Consider the following 10,907-nt stretch of genomic DNA (forward strand, 5'->3'; position numbering starts at 1 on the left):
TGCCCCAGGTCCGTCACAGGCTATCGGAACGGAATATCTTTCCGGCAGGTTCCGATAAATTCCCGTCCCGCCTGCATTGTAGATCGCTGACTCATCCCACAGCTAGTCCCAATCGGCGACAAGCCCCTCCAACGAACTAATCCCCGAAAGATGAAGCGCGTTCGCCGGACTCATCTGACGTGAGAACTTCTTCCCCTTGCTCAAAGCCGATGAGCATCTAACTCACTTTCACTTCACGTGATGATGGTTTTCAACAAGCAATATTAATCCTCAACCAACCCGTCTCACTCTCACCTGCATCTACCGACAGGGATATCTCTCAAAAGTGAGGGGCACTCACTCCTCATCCCACATTTCATCCCACCACCTCAACAACCCCTGCCATCTCAAGCAATGGCCAAGCGCGTGTGCATCGTCGGTACATACCCCCCGAAATCCCCGTTCCCTTCCGTACTCCGGTCCGGTCCGGCACTCTAACATGCTCCGTCAGGCGCCGGCCCCTCCGGCCTCGTCGCCGCAAAGACGCTCCTCCACAATACCCCCGCCGGCGCCTTCACCGTCACAATCTACGACGCCCAGTCCCGCATCGGCGGCCTCTGGCCCACTCGCCGCGATGACGCCTCCGGCCTTGTCCACCCACTCATGGTCGCCAACCAGAGCCGCCACACCGTCCAGTTCAGCGACCTCGCCTGGAACCCCGAGGAGCCCGAGTTCCCCCGCGCGTGGCAGATCGGGCGCTACCTAGAGCGCTATCTGAACCGCTACAAGGGCGCCGACGTGAAGCTCGGCCACCGCGTTGTGAAGACGGATCTCGCTGGCGACGGCACGTGGACCGTCACCGTCAAGTCCGACGCTGGTGGTGAGGAGACCAGCGTGTTCGACTACCTTCTCGTCAGCTCTGGCTTCTTTGGCAAGCCCATCGTTCCGGACGTTGCGGGGAAGACGGATGTTCCCGTCATTCACAGCAGCAAGTACCGCGACCTGCAGTCTCTCTTCCCTGATGGAGTCAAAGACGGCGGCAAGATTCTGGTCGTCGGAGGGCAGATGTCCGGCGTCGAGATCTCCGGCACCATCGCGACGCAACGCTCCGCCGCCGTGAACGCACCCGATCCGGTCCCGGTTCCGAACGCAGACAAGCTCTCGGTCCATCACCTCGTCCAGCGTCCCATCTGGGTCTTCCCGCTGTACACGACTCCCAAAGTACCCCGCCTCCCCTCACGCTCATATCTCTCTCAACTGACACGTTCCAGCCCGGCTCTCCAGCAGCCCCCTTCCTGCCCCTGGACTTCCCATCTTACAACCTCAACAACCGCCCTCATCCACTTGAAAACAGCCAAGGCCACATCACTCCTGAGGCTGCAAAGACAACCCACACAATCTACACCACCTCCCTCGGTCAGGACCAGTCCTCCTTCTCCCCCTCCGTCGCCGTCACGCCCTCCCACCACACCGAGCCAGCCTACCTCGCCGTCTCAGAAAACTACATGGAATTCGTCCGCTCCGGCCTCATCACAGTCTCCAACGGCAAACTCACCTCCCTCGCCAACACCACCGCCACAACCACAACCTCCCCCATCGAGAACATCGCCGCCGTCATCCTCGCAACCGGCTTCGACCCCTCCCCCTGCCTCTCCTTCCTCCCCGCCCCCGTCCTCGAGACCCTCAAACACTCCCCAGACCACCCCTCCCTCCCGCTCGCCCTCTCCTTCCACGGCACCCACCTCAAAGACCTGCCCACCCTCGGCTTCGTCGGCTTCTACCGCTCCCCGTACTGGGGCGTCATGGAAATGCAAGCCCGCCTCCTCGCCGCCCTCTGGACCTCCTCCCCCGCCCCTCCTCCCGCGCTCTCAAACGCCCTCCTCGACGACGCCTCCGACTGGCGCACCGTCTCCCTCCGCGACGACCCGCGCTGCTCCCAGTTCCCCATGGGCGACTACGCCTACGTCATGCAGGAATTCGCCGCCGCCCTCCCCATCCCCATCTCCCCGGCCCCGACCCCGGCGACTCCCGAGCTGCCGCATAACAACAAGCCCATGGACATCCTCACACCTGCGCGCTATCTCTCCCCTCTCGCCTCCCCCGAAGCTGAGGCCGAAGCCGCCACCTCACTGGCGCAGACCCACGCCACCGCCGTCGCGGGGCTGACCACCCCGCGCTTCGTCGCCAAGGCCGTCTTCCGCAGTTTGCTGGGCACATGGTCCCTCGAGCGTTCCCTCACAAGCCGGCTGCCGACGCACCCTAGTGGCCACTTCAGCGGCACCGCGCGGTTTCTGCTGCGCGACAAGACCGCCGACGGGCTCAAGTGCGTGTCGGGCTCTGCTCCAGGAGAGGATCCTCAGGATGAAGGGTTGGCGACGGAGTACCTCTACATCGAAGACGGGGAGTTCCGCGCCGATAATGGACTGGTGTTTAGGGCTACGCGGCGGTACGTGTGGCGGTATGATGAGAAGAAGGACTGTATCAGCGTGTGGTTCGTCAAGACGGATGATGCGAAGAGGGCGGACTACCTCTTCCACGAGATTGAGTTCTTGCCGTCCAAGGGAGATGATGCCAAGGGATGGAAGGCTCAGGCTGGGCATCTTTGCATTGATGATTTCTATAATGTGAACTACGACTTTACGTTCCAGAGTGTGAATTTGAAGGAGTGGAATATTGGATATACGGTGAACGGGCCGAAGAAGGATTACACGATAGCTGGGGTGTATAGACGACAGACATAGACAGATATTACAGCCGGCAGGATACTCGATTTGAATTGTATGGAAGCTTCTTTTTGAAAGAAGTTTCTCAGGTAGGGGTAGAGTACTATATGATTTGGTCCTGGCTATGAATGCTATTAACGATGCATACTTATGTGGATACTCAGACACAGTTCTCCGGTGTTCTCTCAATTACCCAAGGCAAGCCTCAACGTGGCTCAATGTCAATCCGTGTGACTCCCAAAGCGTCTTCTGCAAATCGAACATCGATTCCAGTGCCCGCCAGCTCTTGCTCTTACTCTCTTGGAAATCGGTAGAATCTCTTCCCTAACGGTCGGTTCGTAGAAGGTCGTGCGGAGCAGGCAGTGACGACTTCGGTTAAAGTCTCTGCCGCGGATGCAGATGAAGTGTTATCAACCCGCTAAGCATTGTCGTCAACGTCCTGCATCAAGACGTCTCCGTCGCAATCAATCTCACGCAAGCTACCATCTGCTTGTGTTGAAGCTCGTGTCATCCGTGGTTGCCTCCCGGTATTGAGAGCCCAACATCGCCCCAAGCCTTCGGTGCTGAAGGCCCAGATAAGCATGTCGGGACCGGAATCCACCGCTAGAGCTATGATATCCGAGCAGACGTCCACATGTTGACTAGGAACATCGATTGGGAAGGAAAGGCTGTCATGAGAGCTCGCTGTCGGATGTGCGGTATTGTGCGCAGCGACGAAGGAAAGAATGGACGGCTTTGGCCACCACCATCTCCACTGTGTTACTGCTCCGTCGAGGTCTTCCAGCGTGCCATAGAATCTAATATCACGAAACACGTCTGGCGGTATGGTGTAGCAGACAACAAGTTGTTTTTCGGCTTCCTGCGAGCTTTCTTCAGCGGTATGTGTTGTTGGAAACACAGCAACAACACGCACGCCATGCCTGAGGTCGGTACTCGCGGCGTACACAGTTGGGGCATTTGAGGTGGCGCCGACAGGTGGTCTGAAGTGTGCCTTCCGTTGGAATCGCGCGGTGGAACCTCTTGGTGCGTCTGCGCCCAAACATAGTGTTTCGGTTCGAGGGTCCGTAAAGAGAACGTGTGAGCCATCACTCAAAGGAACAGCATGCGTGTTGGCCCATGACTCAGCCGAACCGGACCATGATCGGACGTCTTGTTCTCTGGCTCCGGGACTTTGACGTGGAATGGTAGAAGTGAATGGGTCGGCGAGTTGCTCGGTGACTGTGTGAATACTGGTAATTGACGTCCTTGGCCCGGCAGCCGTTGTTTTGAGGCTATAGACAACGGCTGTTTCGTCAAAGTGTTTGAACCTTGCGAACGCGTCGTAAATGGGATGTGTCGCAGGACCTACAGCGGTGGCTGAGCTGATGAGCCGGAGCCACAGCGACGTATCAACTCCAGATGCTTCGGAGGTGGGCGGAAAGAAGTACAGAAAGTCGCTTTCTGTGGACAGAGGGAAGCGTCGAGCGAGGTCTTGGCCAGTTGGCTCGTCAACCTAGTGAAGCTCAACCGCAGACGCGCAGCCGAATGCTACACACTCGCGATGTGGACACATGGCAACGGAACGGGGCTGATCATCAGCGCCACCGACGCTGTAATAGACACTTCGTAGTATTGGCGGTTCGAGCCACGCGTGCCATTGTTGGCAGACGCATTCCCCATCTGGGTTTACGTATGAAGGTTCCGCGTCGTTGTCCGAGTGGCCTAACGGAGCCTGGGGTGATGTAGTCTCCCAGTCAGATCTTTCGTGGGAAGACAGGTCACAGACCAGACCAACCTGTTCTTCGATGAGAATACCAACGGTGTGTCTTCCGAGGCTGGCATCCATTGCGCAAGCGATGATGTTCGCAGGACACAAGATCCTCGCCACGGGCCTAGGTAGGCCTCTGGGGCGGGAGCTGTCTGCTAAGGCCGACTGTGCCCAACGGGAGCGACAAGGCTCACATCGGTGATCCAGCTCGTAGATGTCGAGTGTTCTGTTGTGGCTGGCCATCAAGAACCGACCACACACACTGGTGCTGAGTTTATATGCACCTGTACCATCCCGACAATCCGAAAACAGCGTTTGGCCGACCTCGACAAAAGCGGGCTGCTCGCTGGAGTATTGGCAGCACAGAGTGCATTCCCTCGATAGCCATTTCGACATTGTCCATATTTCATCGAGATATTGCTTTCGTTGAGAAAAGAGGCTGAGACCGAGAATGTCTTCGACACTTGACCACCAGCCTCCCCTTTTGAGCATCTGAACGAGGATGGATCGGTTGAGGCTTAGTGTGAACCAGGAGCGACAGGTATGTCTCGCGGAGTTGAAGTCGCAGGGATGTAGATAAAGGTAGACTTGGTGCAGTATCTCGACGGGAAGTCGCATGGGTGGTGTTTCGGTCGTCGCAGTGGTGCGAGTGTCGTCGCATTCGAAACTTAGCAGCTCAGGTAGCTCGCCATCCGCGGTGGTGAGGTAGTGAATGATGGGAGAAGTCATGACGGATGTGGTATATCAGAACGAATGTTATTGGGCGTGGATCCTCCGTCCGCTTCGAAGTCTTAAAGGATGATACAGCCGACCAACGTTGCGATATTAGTTGAAGGATGATGTCGAACGAGGTGGAAATGAAAGTGGCATGAAAGATGGCGTCAAATTCGAGCCGCGGCAGAAAGAAGGAGACACAAAACCCAATGCAAAATGCCAGCGCGAACGAAGTAGGTAGACCTACAAAGGAGGGACATACCTGCCTGCCAAGATGCCCACTGGTGACTTGGGGAAAGAGCAAGCACTGCGCCGGGCCGTCTGACCCACTTTTCGTTCCTGAACACGGGGCCGAGCTGTTGCCGCCAAGGCCGTGAACTCCGAAAGTGCAGAGCCGCTACACACAAAGGAGGCAAAAGATGGAAGCCAACAAACCAGTCTGGGAGAGTTGGTTAAAACGCAAAAATTGATCAGTGGGAGGCTTGAACTCCCGGCCTTGGCATTACTCAACACGATGGATGTCGTATTAGTACCACGCTCTAACCAACTGAGCTAACCGACCTCGATGACGGACTTGTCGTAAATATGTCTTATGGAGGTAGCGGTGGATGGCCGCAGAAGTACGAATTGCAACCTCAATGACCCCCCTCTCTCTGTTCCTCAGCTTTTGATTTTCTAAGCGTCGTATGCACTGTATCTGCCCACTTTAACGCTTGCAACTCGTATGCATGCCTCGTTAGGTGCGAAAACGCCAGGGAGCGGCACCCCCTCAGCTCATCAGCATCCATCGTATTCATGGCGCGACCTAGTTCAGGTGGACTGCTCGATGGCCTGCTGATTGACCTTGTTGTCGACCAGGCACCAGATATACCACGTGTCACCTTGTCTAACACATTGCAAACTTCACGAATAATGTGAGCCGTCTCTTATCTATAGACAGCTAGTCTGCAATGCACATTGAAATTCTCACTTGCAAGACTGAACGACGAAGGCCGTACCCGTCACTCCCTCAGGGGCATTGGTGACAGTAAGCTCGCACGAGCTGCCCACCTCGTAGCTAACACTCCGCTGATCTGAAATGAGCACGCCACCACCACCAGGAGCCTGGGAGCAACCCCCAAACGACGATCCGCTTGCGGGGTCTTCAAATTGGACACGGCAGAGGGTTGCACCTATTGCAGTGTGCACCAGAGCAGCATAGAGAGCCGCCAGCAGAAAGTGCGCCCGCGCCATCGCTGTAGCACCTCAGGGTTAGATGCATAGGCCAGATGAAGCAAGCATGATAAGACTCACGTACGGGATGGTGTAGATAACTGACTAGCTGACTGGAATGACCCTATGGCGGAACAGGAAGTCAGAGATAGAAGTTTGGCAAAAAGGCAACGCGCCGACGAGATAATGACGATAACAGTGAAAGTGGTGACAATCGGGCTAGAGGTCCTCACCAGCGGCACTTATGGCATTAAATACTCTCACCTGGATCATCAGTTCGGTACATCTGCTGATTCAATGCCACATTGCATGCTCGTGTCTTGTGGGGCGAGTTTGATGATTTCCATAAACAGCAGGATTCAGGTTGAACATCCTTAGTAGCGGTTCGCTACACTGCTAAGAGTTGAGGTTCACGGCCAAAAGTTGCGTCCAGCCTTCCCTGTGTCGTGTCACACCGCGTCTCGTTTTGCTCCCCGGCTTGTTGGTAATATTCCCAGCTCCGCGGCAATCGCAATAAAAATCCTTGTCTGACTTGCGGGTTAAAGAAGATGGTCAAGCCCTATGAGGGTCTGAGACCAAACTCCTGTCAATGTACTGGTTGCTGTAAGTAAGGCGGCAGCAATGTGAAGGTTTATCACAGCCCTGAGCCTAGCCCTGAGCCTCGGATATTCGGAGCCAAAAGCAGCAGAAGAATACCGAACACAGAAATAGCAAGCAGGCTTTTGTCTCAGAATACATGTACAGCATTCATGTATCTGCCCGGAGTGCGGCAGTCTGTCTGCAAAGGTTACTAGCAGTCAATCTGTGATTTTCCAATCCGACGAAAGACTGTTGATCGATACCGCCACTTACTGTGTGTAATGATCTAATCAGTATCCTGGCGGGCCGGCCCATCAAGGACAGCCGACGAAAGGGTTCGGCTAAACAGTCTTTAGCGCTAGAATGTGAAAGCGAGTTTCTTCCATGAGTCAGGTTTGAATTTCCATGTCATATCTTGGCTGTTTGAGATCCTACCGGCCTGAGGCGGCGCGCCCGCTGGTGCAGCCAGTCCGGCCACTTCTTGACAGCCAAACTCCGACGAGAAGTTAATTGCTCATGGGCTGTTCACCTTGAATTGCGTATTTAACAAGCTTCACTTGCGCTTTATCTTCTCGAGACTTCAATCGGCTTCTAGCACGTCTTGTCACCCACTCTCTCAAACCATCCCTCCCTTTCATCTATTACTCACTTACACCAGGCCATAGTAGCCGTCGTCGACCGACGCTATCGCACTGTTACAAAATGCAGTTCTCTACCTTACTAGTGGTCCTCTTCGCAGGAATCGCCTTTGCAACCCCTGCCGTTGTCGAGCGTCAGCAGAACACTGTGGTACGTAAGCCATCTCACTATTTGGATGATGATCACTATGACTAATGAGGTACCTGGTAGTGTATCGCCTGCCGCGACGATTGCACTCGCAGTAAAGGAAGCGATGCCAACTTCAGGAAGTGTCTTAACACGTGCAACAAGGACCTTGGGTGCACGCTGTGACGTTGAAAACATTTGAATAAGGGCACTATGTATAGCTCAAGAAGACATGTCTGAGATGCTTAACAACAGCCGATACTATGCAGAGGCATGTCTGCGGTTGATGGTGCGTGATCAAGGCAGAATGAACATAGTTCTTCACTTAGCTGCAAAATTGCACTCTTGCACCTGACCATTCTTGCCTCAGCTTTGCCGTGCGTGGGGGCTGCATCGGATGCCAATTTGAGAATTGAAAGTTGAGGGGCGATTTCACCGTCGTTGTTGAAATCGAAGTCGGTAGAAGGAAGGGCGTGAGTCGAGTGGTGCAGTTGAAGTGAGAAACAACCCGCTCAATCCGAGCTCCCGGTTTGCATACCGGCCCCACCTGTCCGGCGGTTGCCGCTTGGTGTTCACATCCAATGTCTTGCTGACATCTGTCAGGGAACCTTTACGTTCCACCATGTCATGTAATTTACATTGCCGCTGTGGGATGAGGGAGAAAGACTCAAGAACCCGTTCGCGGATGACGAGGAAGATGAAGACGCCGACAGCGATGACGACGATAACGACTGTCAGCGCGGCTCCGGAGCAGCTGGTGCGGTGACGGGCGCGTGGAGTGGGTCGTGCCGAGAGTCTCGAGAAGTCAATTTGCTTCCTGCCATCAGCATCCTCGTTCTCAACTGGCACAACTAAGAGTTGACAGGTTGGGCGACGAAGCTGGTCTCAAGTACTCCATGAATGACTTTCTCGATGCTGCTCGTGAGGCTGATCGGAACATCACAACGTCACGAGTTCTTGAGCTGCAGACATGATATATTTTTCAAACAACTACCGCGCTGTAGGATTTGTGCAGTCAATTCTAATACAGTAGCGTTAGTAAAAGTGCCCGCAAGGGCCCGAGTAGAGGTGCCCGAGTCTGGAATCGTAAAGCCGAAAAGGTGGGTCTTTCGGACGAAGTTGACAGCACTAGAGGTTTGCCTTGACATGAGGTTCTAGCAGACGTTCATTCATTGTCAGTCAAGGTGATCGGTCGCGGACTGTTTTTGGTGGTCGCGAGCCTTCCGTTGTGGTGCGGATGACGATGGGGGAAGGCACGTCGGGGCTCCGCTCCTGCCATTTGCTGACAGAACTTCGCGAACATGCCTAGACAGCACCGGAAAATGGCGTTGGACTTTCCCCTCAACAACCCAAATACAACCATCGACGGCGACATGCTTCAATTTACTTCCACCACTTGAGCTTTACAGCGAAAGTGGTCAGAGATTGCAGGCAGAGAACGCCCTTCCATCCGCTGTGGGTCCGGTCCGGCAGTCTCCCGTGTAAGGTACAGGTTAACTCGCAGGCTACCCCAAATTGGAACCTCAGCGCGACCATCAGAAGCACACGTGCGGTATCGCGCCGCGGTACTTCGATGTCGGTAAAGACTTCATGGCGAGCCGCGCCGTCTCAATCCTCCATGCGCGGCCCTGTCCTCGCCATCGGTGGTGTGCCAGCGGTCCGGCCGGTCCGGGGCGATCAAGGTGAACGATTCAGGCGATTGTCGGCTCCTCGAAGGCACCCTGGTTGGTCTGGCATGCGGTAAGCCGCCTCCCTTTCCTCGATACTGCTTGGCGTTGGCGCACAGGTCGAACGTGACTGGCTGACATTCTCAAAAGAGATAGAGCCAAGAGCAATCCCTCGTCATCCCGCCTGGGCGTGGCTAGCAAGATAAACTCTTTTAGATTTCAGCGTGCTAGCGGCACTGCAACGGCACCACCACCGCCGACCACGAGGCGCGGAGACGCGGGTACCGCAAGTCGCGAGCTCCGACTTTTAGACACGGCGCTCGCTCCACCAACACCCGCTGCCTGCAGCAGGGCAGCGATAGTCAACAGCCTTCCGAATCGAAAGCACCCATGACCACCAAACCCTTGGATCATCGATATCCGCGACAACGGTCTGGGTTTTGGGCATCAACCACGAGAACCCAAGCCCGCGTAACCCTTCAAGTTGGAGGCACCGACGCTCGCCATCCCACGCTATCCACACGCAAGCCCTCAACTGCTACGTCTCTCCCGCTGGATGCACTCCCCCCTCCGCTTATTACCATCCCGACAAACTCCCGCCATCTTGGCTCATCTCTCAAAGTGCGTTCTTGACCCCTGTTATCGTAAGATGCTCTGTCATCGAGCCCCTTGAAGGACGCGATTGTCTCTTTATCCACACAGGATCTTATCCAGGCAACTGACAGTCTGTAGGCTGCCTCAAGCGATATCGGTCCTGTTCCAAAACCAAATTCCCTGATTAGTTCAATCCCCTCTTATTAACCTCTTGGTTATCTTGTGAGAGAAGGGATATGCAGTGGGCTTGCCGTACCAATGTTTCGTGCTGCAAGGTCCTTAGCAGCACACACGCCTAACACGCTCAGCAGCCAAACACCGAGCTTCAGGCTCGCTGATAACGGTAGCCGGACTCAGTCAGATCCCCACTTGGCTCCGCCGGGAATAATCACAAACCGCGATGCAATCAAAAAACCTTTTTGCTCCGTCTCCACTGACCGAATCTTCGTGCACCGTCCGCTTACAATCCTCGACACTCTTGTCCACATTGCCCGCTAGCGTTTGGCGTCAATCGTCCTTGGCATGGGAATAATCAAAGATGGCCAACGCCCGCGAAATGGCGTCGCCCTAGGAGACGGAAGATGCCACGAGACGACGAAAAGTTTGTGTGCAAAGAAGCAGGGAAACGAAATCTCTGTGGCGGCCGGGGTGGACCCCTCCGTACCCGGGTCTCCGCTCTCGGGTGGATCCCATCTTTTACCGGCTCCTGCGATCTGTGCGTCCCGGACGAAAGGGGGCTGCTCTTTGCTCTGCCAAACGGCCAACCGAGGATGACAGCGGCATCCCAGCCAGCTTCTTCGTCCCCAAACGTGAACCGGAATAGACTTCTCAAGTTCGGACGGAAGATCAGCCAGCGGCTTCGAGAAGGGAGAAAACAGGAGACAATCCATGTTGATCACTTGGCTCGAGTAAATGTTCGAGAAGAAT

General features: G+C 55.2%; 1 protein-coding gene across 1 annotated transcript; it reads left to right on the forward strand.

Annotated features, from left to right (window-relative positions):
- Positions 1 to 393: 393 nt before the first annotated feature.
- Positions 394 to 2,720, forward strand: FMO1 (putative flavin-containing monooxygenase 1; the record flags this gene model as incomplete). The annotated part of the gene is made up of 3 exons (XM_036631996.1): positions 394 to 418; positions 491 to 1,200; positions 1,251 to 2,720. The coding sequence occupies 3 exons, from the start codon at positions 394 to 396 to the stop codon at positions 2,718 to 2,720; spliced, it is 2,205 nt and encodes a 734-aa protein (XP_036501174.1).
- Between the last annotated feature and the right edge of the window lie 8,187 nt (positions 2,721 to 10,907).

The sequence above is a fragment of the Colletotrichum siamense genome (assembly GCF_013390195.1).
Source record: "Colletotrichum siamense strain Cg363 chromosome Unknown KSG_Cg363_contig01, whole genome shotgun sequence".
Taxonomy (NCBI): Eukaryota; Fungi; Ascomycota; class Sordariomycetes; order Glomerellales; family Glomerellaceae; genus Colletotrichum; species Colletotrichum siamense.